The sequence below is a fragment of the Elephantulus edwardii genome, unplaced genomic scaffold, assembly GCF_000299155.1.
Source record: "Elephantulus edwardii isolate Elephantulus edwardi_28Jun2011 unplaced genomic scaffold, EleEdw1.0 scaffold00307, whole genome shotgun sequence".
Classification (NCBI taxonomy): Eukaryota; Metazoa; Chordata; class Mammalia; order Macroscelidea; family Macroscelididae; genus Elephantulus; species Elephantulus edwardii.
Genome location: NW_006400057.1, coordinates 2811212 through 2827010, shown reverse-complemented (window position 1 = coordinate 2827010; position 15799 = coordinate 2811212). Strand labels below are relative to the sequence as shown.

At 38.5% G+C, this 15799-nt stretch overlaps 1 protein-coding gene across 1 annotated transcript in view; it reads right to left on the bottom strand.

Annotated features, from left to right (window-relative positions):
- Nucleotides 1–15799, bottom strand: part of RBBP8 (retinoblastoma binding protein 8) — a 99881-nt gene that overhangs the window by 57859 nt on the left and 26223 nt on the right. Inside the window, exon 4 of the mRNA XM_006901064.1 lies at nucleotides 7552–7664. Within this exon, the coding sequence (XP_006901126.1) occupies nucleotides 7552–7664 (113 nt within the window). The remainder of the gene's footprint in view (nucleotides 1–7551; nucleotides 7665–15799) is intronic.

Genomic DNA, 15799 nt, shown 5'->3' with positions numbered 1-15799 from the left:
TTAACAAAATAGTACAATTATTAATAAATTAGGATTTATAATTTCAAGTCGTAACAGTAATAATAAACCCACTTCAGTTGGATTGATTCTAATTCATAGCAACCCTCCACAGGGTTTCTGAAGCTATAAATCTTTACAGGAGAAGATGGTCTCATTTTTCTCCCTTGGAGCAACATCTGTATTCAAACTATTGACCTTCTGATTAGCAGCCTGATATGTTACATGATATGTCACCCTACATGACAGGTCTCCTTCAAGTCATAATAAAAGTCAGGATAAATGCTACGATGCAAAACTAATTTGTTACTAGCCAGTGACTGTTGCTTGTGCTGTTGAGTCAATCACAAAAGCAATGCAACAACGAATGGCAAGTGTAATGTTCCCAATAAAACATATTAAGCCAAATACTCTTCTAAGTCATAGTATTTGTTTCATTAATAACTTTTGTTTCTGGGTCCCATCAAGTCAGAACTGATCCTCTTCTGAGTTTTCAGAGGCAATTAATTGCCTGCTGAAGTAGTATGTTTGCTTGAATCATTCTATTATATTTACCTGTCCATTCATATGTAATTTTATTATAAAGCAGAAACCAAATCCGATTTATGATGTTCACAGTAGCCAGCCTAACTCCATCAATATTTAATACAATGTCATTGAAAATCTATGTCTTTTTCTAAGAGTTGTTGTTGTTGATTGCTGTTGAGTGTGACACATAGTGACTCTATGAACAAAACTTTCCATAATTATCATCATTTCTTCAAGTTCACAGTTTCCAGAGGTGTGTGGTTTAGGAAGTGGATGCTATTCCTGCTTCCAAACCTGTTTTACAACTGGGAGTGCCACCAAACACTGTCCACACTGGGAAACCATTATGGTATTTGATACCCCAATGGCACAAGGTTCAGCATCACAGCAGACCCAGGTTACTTCATACAGCACATTTACAAAGATGCACAAAGTGGAAGAGTATATTCCTCCAGATATAACTGCACTAGTTTCATTTAACAGTGGTTTAGGGTCATTGAGTTGAATACAACTCAGAGTACGCTTTTCACAAAAGATCTGAACTCTATTCTATAACTAACATCATTTCTGTACATTTACAGAGTTTATAAGGTTTGTAGAGTTTCCAGAGACATCTAGTTTACGAAGTGGATGCCATTCCTGCTTCCCAGCATGAATCAATCTGGAAGCTCATCGAAATATTGTACTTAACAGGAAAACATTATCGTATCTGACATGATGGCAACTCTAAGTTGTTCAGTACAGCAAAAAGACAAATGATTGTTGTGTCTTTTAAAGAATATTCATTCTAAAATTAATAAGCCCTACAGGATGTTAAAGCTGCGTCCTCTAGTAGGCCTCCACCCTAGGTCAAAGACTCAGGGCCACCCACCTTTTTTTTAGGGGGGGGAACAGTAACACACAACAAAGAGGACCCCAGAAACTTCCCTTACGTGACTGCCATCAAGACGAGACCACTATAGAGATGCTAGTTAGCAGCCAACTCCTAAAGTGGAGGGAGACTCCAAGGCCCCAGGCCCAAAATCCAAAACACAGTATATAAAATTAGCTTCTACCAAAAAAGTTTATATCCTGACTATCTAAAAAAATAAGTCTGTGATTTATAAATCTAAACACATCTTAAATTCAGCAAATGATTTTTATTTTTCAGTATCTATCAAATTTAAGTTTATGACGCTATCTTCTGTGGAGAGTCTAAAAGAAAATCTTAAGATATAGAGGATAAGCTAAGCAAAAGTATATTTTAATCAGAGAGAAAGGTCATGCACAATTATGTTTTATAAAATTGAAACTGGAATGAGCCAATATTGAGGGAAATAGGTTCTAAAGGAAATAGCACACAAGACAAGAACAGGTTACTCTAAGCTTTTAAGATAAAGAAAGAATTCACTAAAGAAAGGACAACTGAATGGACAAGAGACTTTTTATACAGAAAATGAAGGTAACAAAATAAGAAAGGTCAGGTATAACAAATGGAAGGAAGTCTTCAATATCAAGCTAAGGCACCTGAATAATATTGTAAGGATTAAAGACAGCTGCCATTTTTCTGTATTTATGTTTCAGTTTGAGAAGATTCATTTATAAGTACGTATATTCAAACATTCTTCTAGGTCTTCTAGGCTGCTGTGTCCACTTGCCATGCAGAGGCAATCTGTGGTCGCTGTGAAGGTGAACACTGTGACAATGATGTGTCAAATGCAATAATGGTTACTCACAGTGGACAGTGTTTGGTGGCACTTCCAGGTTAAAACTTGGAAGCAGGAGTAGCATCCACTTCCATAAACAGTTTGCCTCCGGAAACCCTATGAATCTAGAGAAAGGATGCAAGTCGCGCACTCAAGTGTCGAGGACTTTCGTTCATAGGGTCGCTATGAGTTGCCTACAGCTTGACGGCACTTAACAACAACAACAACATATCATATACCAACATGAAAAGTACTGACAAAAGCAGGGAGGTAGAAGCACAGTTAACAACTCATCTGGCATAGTGGTGAGATGTCAAAGATGGCTTTGTTGTTGTTGTTGTTATGTGCCGCCTAGTCGCTTGCAACTCATAGCGACCCTATATACAACAGCCCTAAACTCTGCTCTGTCCTGTGCCAATAGCACTGTCTCTGACACTCCCATCCCAATTATCCCAGTCACTCAATCAATCCACCTCAGAGAGGGCCTTCCTCTCCTGCGCTGTCCCTCCACCCTCCCAAGCATGATGTCCCTCTCTAAGGACCAGTCTCTCCTCACAACATGTCCAAAGTATGTTAGACGGAGCCTCAGAATCCTTGCCTCCAAGGAGCCACCTAGTTTAACCCTTTCCAGGACAAATCTGTTTGTTTTCCTAGCAGTCCATGGTATTCTCAATACTTTTCTCCAATACCACAGCTCAAAGGCATCAATTCTCCTTCTATCCTCCCTGGTCATTGTCCAACTCTCTGATGCAAAACAAGTGACTGCGAAGACCATGGCCTGTATCAGACGCACTTTAATCTCCAGAGACACCATTGCTCTTCAGCACTTTGGAGAGGTCCCTAACAGCAGACTTTCCCATCGCAATGCGCCTTTTAATTTCCTTGCTGCTGGTGCCAAGACTGTTGACTATGGAGCCAAGCAAACTAAAGCTGTGTACAATCTCAATCTCTTCACCATCCATCCTGATGTTGCCAATTGGTCCAGTGGTGAGAATCTTTGTCTTCTTGACATTGAGCCTCAATCCATATTGGAGGCTGCAGTCCTTGACACTCTGCAGCAGGCGCTTCAGTTCCTCTTCAGTTTCAGCAAGCAGGGTTGTGTCATCCACATAACGCAGGTTGTTGATAAATTGTCCACCAATCTTGACCCCACATTTCTCCTCATAGAGCCCAGCCTCCCGGATAATCTGTTCTTCATACAGGTTGAAAAGGTATGGAGATAGGATGCATCCCTGGCGTACGCCCTTCCCAATTTTGAACCATGCAGTGTTCCCTTGCTCTGTTCTGACGACTGCCTCCTGGTCCAAGTATAAGTTCTGCATTAGAACGATCAAGTGTTCTGGGATTCCCATTCTTCTCAGAGTCAGCCATAGTTTGTTATGATCTACACAGTCAAATGCCTTTGCATAGTCAATGAAACACAGATACACATTCCTCTGGTATTCCCTGCTTTCAGCCAAGATCCATCTAACATCAGCTACAATATCTCTAGTACCACGACCCCTTCTGAAACCAGCCTGGACTTCTGGTAGTTCTCTGTTGATGTGCTGTTCCAGTAGTTTTTGGATAATCTTCAGTAAAATCTTGCTTGCATGTGAAATCAGTGAGATTGTTCTGTAGTTTCCACATTCTGTTGGGTCACCTTTCTTTGGGATAGGAACAAATATCAATCTCTTCCAATCAGTTGGCCAAGTGGTTGTTCTCCAGATTTCTTGGCACAACTTGGTGAGCATGTCTATGGCAGCATCTGTTAACTGAAATATGTCAATTGGTATACCATCTATTCCTGGAGCCTTATTTTTTGCCATTTCCTTCAAAGCAGCCCAAACTTCTTCTTGAAGATGGCCTTAGATTTCTGATTAAACTGGTTTACTTAGTTCCCTTTTCCTAATTCAAATGGAATGACAAAACAGCTCTGGAAAGAAATCTACTGCAAAAGGAGCCCTGGTAGATACACCACTTCACTGCTAACCATAGTTTGATTAGCTACACCACAGGGGAAGGATATGACCATCTGCTTCTGGTTAAGATTTACAGCCTTGAAAACCCTATGAAGCTGTTCTACTTTGTCCTATACAGTTGCTATCAGTTAGAATCAACTCTGTGGCACTAGGTTTGAGTAACACTGAAAAGACAGGAGAGGCACCATATGCAAATAAAAATTATGAAAAACTACTAAATGATTTAAAAACAGACTGAAACGGATGATAAGATCCAATGAAGAAAAGGACATTATAAAAGAAAGTTTTCCCAGGACAATCTCACATTATTCCCAATGTAAAGAGACAGTAAAGTCTAGAAAGTTAAATGAGTAAACAAAGGGCAGCTAAAACCATGAGGCTAGATCTCAAGCTATTACCAAGAGGACAAAACTCTCAAGTATAAATTTTGACACAGGAGAGTTCATTAATGAATACTGAGATAAAGCTATCAGGTCAGTGTGCCCAAGAAACTTACAGTAGCCACAGAAGAACATAGCACCACACCCAAAAGATAAATTATCCAGAATGCCTAAGAGAAAGCTCTCTGGCCACACATCCTTGCCTTCTACTTCAGCCATGAGATGTCCTTCCAACCCTCCATTCATTACCAAAGTGGGGATTCTGGACTATGGTGTTAATTACAACTGTAATTAGCAAAACCAATCCATTCAAAAACTACAGTAACAATACTCAACAAATACTTCATTTTGGAGACTGATTTTTTTCTTTTTTTAAGCATCAAGCTACCATGAAAAAAGAAACAAAGATCATAAAAAAAAAAAACCTTATAAGGATGAAGGAGAAAAAAATGTGATTGAAGATAGGATTGATAGCCATCTGAGTAATTCTTTCAGAATCCAGCAATTTAAAAAAAGTATAAAAGAAACATTAGGCAGCATGAAGGACCCAGGACCTTTCTAATAGGCACTGCAGAAGGAAAAGTATAATATGCAATAGAGGAAAAGCTCAAAGAGAAAGAACTTCTGTGAGTTCAGCAAGCACATAAAAGTGACAGAGTAGGATATGACTCAGTAGTCTCACCACAAAACTATTAAGATCTTCAATTTAAAAAAAAATAGTAACTTTTACTAAAATGCTGGTCTCTACTCAGTTGCTGAGCTCAGGCAGAGATATCACCACCAATCATCAAACTGTAAGCTGAAGCATAAAAGCAAGCACACACAAGAAAGGAACAACTGAGACCTGGAAGCACAATAGTCAGGCACTCAGTATCAAACAGAAAGTTCATTTGAACCGACCAGCTGTTCTAATGAAGGGAGAGGGATGGCAGTTGGCTTTGGTAAAGACTGAAGCTTTGGTAACTCAATGGAGCAATTCTACTCTGTCCTATAAGATCATGAGCCAAGGAAGACTTGACGGCAATTGTGTTTGGTTCTATTTTCTAAAAATCTAGTACGTTGGGTTAATTAAAAAAATATTAAAAAATAAAACAGGGTGAAAGTACCATTAAAATAGTAGGGGATGACCAAAGCTTTTTAATTACTCAAAATAGGATTAAGAAACTGTCTTAAGAAAGCAGGAAAAAATTTCAAGGTTGACCAAAAAGTACAATGGTAAAATGTTCAAAACAGAAACATTACTAAAGGATGAAATAAAAAAATAGTTTAAGAACACAAACTGGTGTTTTAAAAATAGTTTAAGAACATGACCATGCTTTACTGATAGAGGACTTGAAGTACTTACCGAGAAAGAGCGAATCCTATGTTACACCTCAACATAAGGAGAAGTTTTCACAACTAGACAAAATTAGTAAGAAGTGTGAAACTGTCAGGGATTTCATTTTACTCGGATCCACACCCATAAAAGCAGCAGTTAACAACTCAAAAGAGGTGTTACACTGGGCAAATCTGCAGTCAAAGGCCTCTCTAGAGAGCTAGACTTAAAAACTAGGGTCATCTGACCCCAGCCACGGTTCTTTTCAACTGCTTCCTATTTGTGTGAAGGCTGGCCAATAAATAAAGATGAAGGAAGAATCAATGATTTAGGAATTATGGTGTTGATAAAGAGTATTGATTATACTAGGTGTTGGTTAGTGTCATCGAGACGTAGATGACTCATAGTAACCCTAAGAACAAAAGACCTGAACCCTGTTGAATTATAATTATTATCGTTTCTCTAAGTTCATAGTTTGCAGAGATGAGCTATTTAGGAGGTAGATGTCACTCCTACTTCTAAGCCTGTTTTAGTCTAGGTGTTCCACCAAACACTGTCCATCATGGGTAACCATTATCTCATCTGACACATCAGTGTCACAGTCTTTAGCATCATAGCAACCACGAGTTACCTCTGTACAGCAAAGGGACAGGCCAGTGCTATATTATTTAGAAGAATATTTGACTGAAAACAAAACCAAGCCCAAGGGCCTAACTACCTTTTTAAATACAAGGCCAAATCCAATCAGTTCACATCTAATTGTGACCGAAACAAAAAAACAAGCAAACAGCCAACACCCAATCCTCAACTAAAAAAGAAAACACACTTTTCACACTTTTGTAGAATCCAACTGCTCCACACATCTTCCCAAACTGGATACCAGTCCCAAATTGGTAAAAGAACAAATATGCCCTGGAGAAGTAAAACCAGATTGTTCCTTAGAGGCAAGGATGGTGAAACATCATTTAACATGACCTGAGCATAATCAAGAGACACCAGTTCTTGTAAAAAGACATCATGTGTGGGAAAAAGAGAAGATGATCCTTATCAAGGTGGACTGACAAAGTGACTGCAACAATGGGCTTAAGATCGCGAAGATGGTGCAGGACAGCGAAAGGTTTGGATCTGTCGTTCTTGGGTCACTCTGATTGGTAGTCAACCTGATGGTACCTAACAACAACATATGAAGAATCCAAGTAATGATCACAAACACAGATTAAAAGTTAGAAGAGGAAAAAGGCTAAGAAAAGAATGTGAGGAAAATTCTACACTGAACAGGTAAGAAAAAGGAACTGAAAATTATGTACTCGAATAAGTATGTCATGAAAAACAAGTACAAATCACTGGAAAATACTAAATTAACAGTTTTTTCTTTAACTTTACCAAGTTTACCATCTTATAAGAAATAAAAATATAATCTAAACAATGAAAATACATCCAAAGGTAATTGCTTATTTTCTAATACTAAGACTAACTTTAAGGCTAATGTCGACAGAATTTATATAACCATTTTATAGCCTTACATTTTTAAAATAAGCATGAGATTAAATATATGAAAAGGAGAGCAGAATAAGTGGTTTTATCTAAATAAGAAGAATATATGTTAACAATCCATTTTATTTCAACCAATTCACTAATAGGATAATATATTTTAAAGACTTAACAAATGAAGAAAGGAAACTCACTAAGCTCTGTGATAAGTTTAAGATTCTGCTGCCGGATATTTTCAAATTCCTGTTGCTTTTTCCGCATATGCTCTTCAGTCACTGCACAGCGATCACATAATCCTGCTCTTAACCTATGAAACAGAAACAAAATATTCATCAACAAGACAGTGCCTTGAGGAGAATGAGAAATGGTGTGTATCTGGGGGTTAGGAAAAGGATGGAAAGCATAGAAGATACAAAAATAGAAAAAGAAGCTTTTTTTATATACACAATTTAAGGTAAATACTAAAATAATGCACAGAATTCAAGACCAATTTTTAAAAAGAGAGCATTGACAAGCAGAATAGATTTCAAAAACCTCAAAAAAACATTTAGATAAGTACACAAGAATCTTAGTCAACTATGATTAATCAAAAAAGGACTGCAAGAAACATGGCACTTCATTGGCAGAAAGATAACTGAGGCAGCTCTCTCCAGATTTCAGAATTCAATTACATGAAAAGACATTTAGGATGTAAAACTGAAACCAACCAATGGGCAAAAATTCCACGGACAGATTTTCCATTTGGTATAAGGAACTTTCCAACTACAGTTGGCCCTCTGTATCTATGGGTTCTGCACCGCAAAACTCAAATTACAGGCTGAACAATTAGGCAAGTGGGAGGAAGAATTAGGCAATCACAGTCATCCCTAAAAGTGTAAGAGGGAATGTTGTTATATACATAACACTTACATTGTCCTGAGCAGCCCTAGGGACACAAAAGAGTTAAGCACTGATTTTGTTTTACTAAACAGTTTGTGGTCTGAACCCGCCAGCTGCTGCTCTGTAGCACACAGAAGAGGCAGTCCATTTATGTAATAGTTTACGGGACACTATGAGGCAGTTCTCTTTTCTCTTCTGTCCTATAGGGTTGCTGTGAGGTGAAAATGACTTAACAGCAATGAGAAAGATGTGTATAGATTATATGAATCATTTTATAGAAGGGACTTGTCACAGATTTTGACATCTGGCTAAGGGAGGGCGTGATACTGGATGCAATCAATAACGGATACCAAGGGAATAAGGATGAGATGGGCTACCTAAGAAGACAGTGATTACACTCATCACTTGACATGTCTGTTGTTGTTAGATGCCACTGAGTCAAATATGACTCCTAATGACTCCGTGAACAACAGATCTGAACACTGTTCCCTTCTGACAAGTTTAAGATCCCATCCCGTATCATTCAGAAACTGCAAGTGATTTAGACACTGGTAGAATGAAATAATTATATCCATGGTCCCCAACACATCCTGTATCTCAAAAGCACCTGGGAGGCTTTAAATGAAAGGAAGAGGAGGAAAAGGATCCACGAGTCTCGCTAATATCCAAAACAAGCTAGCTGTCTAGACTGTGGTGGATGCAGGTATATCAGTGTAGAGGGCTCTAGAGGGTCTGACCAATTCAATTAGAACCTACAGGATGGAACTAGCAATCTACTCAGAACTCCTCCTGCACAGGCCCTTCCAAACTTTATTAGCAGACACCCTTCAATGTCTCTTTTCAATGTTCATCTCATGTCTTATTCTTAAACTGATCAGTTTTGTCGATGCTAAAAATCTACTGAAAGCCAGACTTTCTGGAGGAATCACCAAGCTACTGCCTGGAAGAAATTTCAAACATGGAACCAAAGCTATGACATGAACTCATATCTAAACAAGTTAGTGAACATATTTGTATTGAGTGCTACACTCTTATAGAGAATTTCAAAAATAATCTTCAGCAAGATTTTCCTTTTATGTATTAATAGCAATAGCCATTGTTGCTATATTCCATCAAGTTGCTCATGATTCATAGAAACTCTATGCACAATAGCTCTGAATCCTGTCCTGAGCCAGTCTCAGGGTCTCTGACATACCCACCCCCATTATCCCAGTCACTGTGTCAATCTAATCTGGGGTCTTCCTCTCCTGTCTTCCTTGACCTTTCTCCAAGGACTGGTCCCTCTTGGCAATATGCCCAAGTATGTGAGATGTTGCTTCAAAATCCTTGCCTCCAAGGAGCAACTTGGTTTCATCCTCTTGGCAGTCCGTGGTATGTTCAATACTCTTCTCCAGCACAACTGAAAGTCATCAATAACTCTTCTGTCATCCCTAGTCAGTGTCCAGCTCTCTTATGTGTGGCAGGTAATTGCAAAGATCATGGCCTGAATGAGATATACTTTAGTCTCTAGAGTGACATCACTGCCCTTTAGTACTTTGGAGAGATCCCTCACAGATTTTCCTAATGCAATTCATCTTTTGATTTCTTGGCTGCTGGTGCCAAGTGTGGACTGTGTAGCTGAGCAAACTGAAATTAACAATATCAAACTCTTTTCCACCTATCATAGTGCTGCCAATTGGCCTAGTGGTGAGAATTTTTGTCTTTTTGATGTTGTTTCAATTTCATATTGAAGACTGTAGCCCTTGATGTTTTGCTGCACACATTTCAAGTTCTCCTTGGTTTCAGCAAGGTTGTGTCATCTGCATAATGCAAGTTGTTGAGTCTTTCTTCAATTATGATGCTACATTCCTCCTCATAAAGTCCAGCCTTCCAAATGATCTGTTCTACATATAGATCGAAAAGGTAGGGAGACAAGACACAACCCCGACGCACTCCCTTCCCGACCCCGAACCATGCAGTGTTTCCTTGTTCTGACATATGCTTTCTGCTTCCTGATCCAGGTGTAGGTTTTGCGTGAGTGCAATCGGATGTTCTTGGATTTCCATTCCTCTCAACATCAGCCACAACTTGTTATTATCCACAGTCAAATGCCTCTGCATAGCCAACGAAACACAGATAAGACATCCCTCTGGTATTCTTTTTTTCAGCCAAGATCCATAATCTGACACTGGCTATAATGTCCCTAGTGCCATGGCCTCTTCCAAAGCCAGCTTGTATTTATAGTAGCAATTAGAGAGATGTAAATAAATGAGATACCATCTCGCTCCCACAAAGACGGCACTGACTGCAAACATGCTGTCATAGTTGTGGGAGCTCTTATACTCTGTGGTAGGACTAGAAAGTGGAAACCACATATGGAATACAGTATCACATTTCTTTTAAAAAGCTTGAATAAAAATACCATATGATCCAGCACTCATGAAAGGTGATCCAACAGAATGTGGAAGCTATCGAACAGTATCATTACACATGCAAGCAAGATACTGATGAAGATCATTCAAAAGCAGTTAGAATAGTACATAGATAGGGAACTACGAGTTCAAGAAGTATAGCACCGCTGATGTCAGATAGATGCTGGCTGAAAGAATATCAGAATGTCTATCTGTGCTCCACCGACTATGCACAGGCACGTTTGACTGCGTAGATCATAACAAGTTGTGGCCGACACTGAGAAGAATGGGAGTCTCAGAGCACTTTGTTCGCTCATGTGAAACCTACCTATCCCAGGTGGCTACTGTGCCAACAGAGCCAAGGAACACTGCATGGTTCAAAATCAAGAAGGAAGCCTGAGCAGACAATTTGAGAAGTTTAACTACAGGAAGAAGAATATGGCATCAGAATTGTAGACAGGCTCACTAACAATCTGCCTTAGCAGATGACACAATCTTGCTTGCAGAAAAATTTGGAGACGTGAAACAATTACTGCAAAAGACTACAGGCTACATGGATTACACCTTAACATAAAAAAACCTCAAAATCCTCACCAATGGATGAATAGGCAACATCATGAAAGGAGGAAAAAAGATTGGCATTATCAAGGATTTCACTTTCCCTTGAGTTCACAATCAACACCCATGATAACAAAAGTCAAGAAGTTAAAAGATGTATTGTATGGGAAAAATCTTCTGTCAGCAAACTTTTTAAAGCATTAAAGAACAAAGATATCAATTTAAAGACTAAAGTGTGCATTATACAAGATATTGTATTTTTCAAAATTTCTTTTTTAAGTATCAAAAACATTTTTTTTGTCATTGAACATTCTCTTCCCCTTCCCCTCCTGCCTTCCCCAGCCCTGCCTGCAATGCATGCTTTGTTCCAGATTGTATTCTATAATGCCTAATCACATATCCCTTTCAGACAGTTCTTCCCTTCATCTGATTTAATGCAGTGTTCATTATCTATCCACTTTTTCCTTATTCTTTCCCCAAAACCCTACTTTACAACAACAGTGTTTTGCAGTATTTGTCCTTTTGTGACTGAGAAGTTTCACTCAGCATTATGTTCTCCAGACTCCCCAATGTTCTATAATGTTTTATGAGTTCATAATTTTTCAAAGTTGCATAATATTCTTTTGTGAATGTACCAGAGTTTTTCTAGTAATACATTTGTTGATGGGCACTTGGGTCACTTCCATATCTTTGCCATTATGAATAACACAGCAATAAACTTAGGTGTGCAGAAAAAAAAAATCATCTCAACATGAAATCAGTACCTCATGTAGTAAACTATTAGTTTTCTTCTTAAAATAGAAGGTATAGAATAAAAAGGACTATTTTAAGAATTAAATCTATTAACTGTATGATTAACTGATCAGAACTTTATCCTATCCTGCTCAGTCATCATGATCTATCTCCACCTTGCTCAAAACCAATAAGCTACAGTCAGTCAGTCCATCTAGTTGAGATCTTCCTCCCTTTCTCTGATCCTCTACTTTTCCCAGCATGATGTCTATCTTCAAAAACTTGTCCCTTCTGACAACAACCCCAAAGTATGTGAGCTGATGTTTCGCCATCTTTGCCTCCAAGGAGCACCTTGGTTGCACTGCCTCCACGACATCCTTGTTTCTTCTTCTGGCAGTCCATGTCAATAGAGTCAATAGTCTCTGCCCAACACCACAATTTAAACATACCAAGTCTTCTTTAGTCTTCTTAATTTATTGCCTAAATTTCAGATGCATATGAGACAACTGAAAATACCATGATTCTACCAAGGGTCAGGTTCATGCATCTTAATCTTTAAACTGACATCTTTGTTTTTTAGCACTTTAAAGAAGTACCTGACAGATTTACCTAATGTAGTATCTTTTGATTTTTTTGACTGCTGCTACCATGGTGCTTCGTAGATACAAGTAAAATTAGATTACTGACAACTACAATCTTTTCTCCTTCTGTCATGTTTATTGGTCCAATGGTGAGGAAGAATGATGTAGAGAGAATTTCAGCAGGAAGAGTGGGAGTAGTTATCCACTGACATTTGCTCTCAGAAAGGATATACAGGAGACAGATTAAGGACAAGATGCAAAGGACAGCAACAAATGTAAAAACTTTAAACTAAGGACTCAGATCATAAAATGAATGTTCAGAAGACAGCAGAAGGCTTATCTTAAGGGGCTAAAATGGAAGGAATTAGGAAGACCCAATGTGGACCTGAAAAGATGGGATAATAGTAAGCAGAGGTCAAAGGTGATTAACTTTATATAACACATGTATGAGAATGTATGAAACACAATGTTTATAAATGAAATACAACTTCTGTATGCAAATGAATAGAAAATAATTTTTTTTAAAAAAAGGGCTGACAAACACTACCTTGGAAAGGAAACAGAGCTGACTGTGTGGTGTTAGCCTCAAAGCTTGCTTACCCCCACCCCCCACACAATTAGCAGTATTTATTGAAAAGTAAGTGAAGATACATTGTGGCTTTTTGTTTTGGGGGTTTGGTTTGTTTTTTTCTAAATGTTAATGAAAGTTTAGAGAGACTATGGATTTCCATTCATACACTGTTGCACTTTCCTCCCTACCCACCCCTCCTCTCAGTTCACTCTTTTCCTTGAAGAGAAAAAAAAATTGTTATATAATCCTCCCCACCTACCAAGTACACTTTACTATGCAGCTCTTATTCTGGATTCTTGTCATGAAAATAATACCTAATCTTATATTCCTTTTAAACAGTTCTCTCCCTCATCTGTTTCAATTATACATTATTCAGTATATATTATTTATCTCCACTTTTTTAAAGCCATTATAGTCAGCTGCCTCTGGTCTCTCACTACCTTAACTGTAGACACATGGTCTTACAAATCAGCATCAGCTATAGTACTAGGATAACAAGAAGAGTGCTTTCCACACTGAGCAGCAAGACTTGAGGCAAGCAAGACTTGTGGTGTCAAGACCTTGGTGCGAGTGAGACCCTGGTGGTGGAGAGACTGGCACTGCTGGAGAAATGATGGTAACGTCTTGAGGCTTCTCGCACTTGTGCTGGCCACAGTTAAAGGTTTGGCTGTTCTTAAAAGATGTATGAAGGAGAAGCTAACTTATAACTGCTCTGAGGCAAACCTTGTTGGATATTTTTACTTGTCTGCTAAACTGAAACCAGAGCCTGGACTTAGAGGAATTGTGTCTTGGCACTGATAGGCTAAAGCCTGGATTTGTATGGTGAGATATTCTTTGCCTCCGCTAATAAACTCCACTGTTGGTATCATAACTGGGAGTTAGCATCAAATAAATGAAAACTCTTGCTGCTGCTGCTGTGGCTCTAAAGGCACCACAGGGCTGGGCTATGGGTTCTTTATCTGCTTTCGACTTGGGGGTGCTGGGGGCTGTGCTATTCTTACTCCCTCTGGCCCTTTCATGGAGATGCTTAAGGCTCTGTGCCCCTAAGTACCATTTCCCCCTACTTAGACATTAGCCAATTCAAGTAAAACATTATTAAAAATGTAAACTTTTTCTTTCTCACAGCACATTAACTTTGGACTCTAAACAACCCACTAATGATGAATTAAGATGTGAGAGTGTTGAAGATAGCCAGAAATGGACTGGATCTGGCCATGGACATACTACAGACCAAAGAGTTAAAGGCTGGAATCGTATGTCTCAAGTAAAAGAAAAACTGAAACTTACTAAGTTTCCATTATATGTACTATATCAATCATCAAACTAAGCCTGTGAAGAAGGTATTATTAGTGTTGTATCATAATGTTTCTGGTTTTTCTACTACTTTCATAGTCTCTCTGACTCTTCTGCTGGCTAGGTCATTTTATTTCCTTAAAACTTTTTAAATTTCATTAACCTTTAATTAGTATGTCTCAGGACTCAGTCCTAAGACTGACTCTAACCATTTCAGATTTTTTTCTTTATTATTTAAGACATCCTTAGGTTTTATCTAGTCTCTCAGTTCTAAATGACATTTAAGTGCAGAAGATGACTTTTGAATTCATTCTCTAGTTTTAATCTCTCCCTTTAAGAAGCCCTGGGAACTTTGGTAGACTAGTGGTAAAGAGCTGCACTACAACCTGAAGGCACGTGGTTCAAATCCACCAGCTGCTCTGTGGAAGAGAGATGGGCAGTCTCCTGTTATGCAACTAAATGGCCTCTGAAAACCTGCTGGAGGGTCAGCTATGAGTCAGTTCTGACTCAATGGTACACAGTAACAAAAAAACATGGCTTACTCCGAACTGCTGAATATTAAACTTAGGCTGCATAATAGTGTCAATTCTCCTGAGCCTCTACAGCCACACTGAAGGCATCTTAAGCACTCAAATATTGGCTGCTGAACTCAAATTAAGGATAAAAGTGTGGAATGAGAATTCAAATCCTATCGGTGATTCCAAAGCACATTTATGAATAAATGGATCTTCATTTTACAGTAGGTTGCTTATTCCAATAAATATGTATCTACTTAGTAGTTCTATAACAGTATGCTTTGATTTATGCAGAACATTATTCTATTATTAAAGGGATAGAGGTAAATTCAAATCTTCCAGACTTTTGATATAAATAAAAATATAACAGTAATAGGAAAATATGCTAAAGAGCAACAATGTCAGCTTAAAGACTAAAGTGTGCCTGTTTCTATCTATGGTCTTTTGCATTACATTCAATGCACCTCAAAGTTGGACAATGTGAAAGCTGGATGATGGAATCATCGATGCTTTTGAATGTGGTATTGGAGAAGAGTACTAAATATCCCATGTTCTGATAAAAGAATAAACAAATTTGTCCTGAAGGAAGGGCAACCAAGGTACTCCTTAGAGGCAAGGATAAGCAAAGTTCATCTCATAAACGTGGGGCATGTTGTCAGGAGGAGCTAGTCCTTGCAAGAAGACATTATTCTGAGAAAGGGAGAAGGTCAGAGAAAGAAGGAACGACTCTAAACAAAACAGACTGACACAGTTACTATTAACAAAAGGACTCGAGCAAATTGATGATCTTGAGGATGTGCAGGACAAGGCAGGGTTCAGGTCTGCTCTGAAGAATTGATATGAATCAGAGTTCCGACTCAATGGCACTAAGAACAACACAGTTTCTAGTTCGAGGTCCTACCTAGCATTTTAAGTTAGAGAAA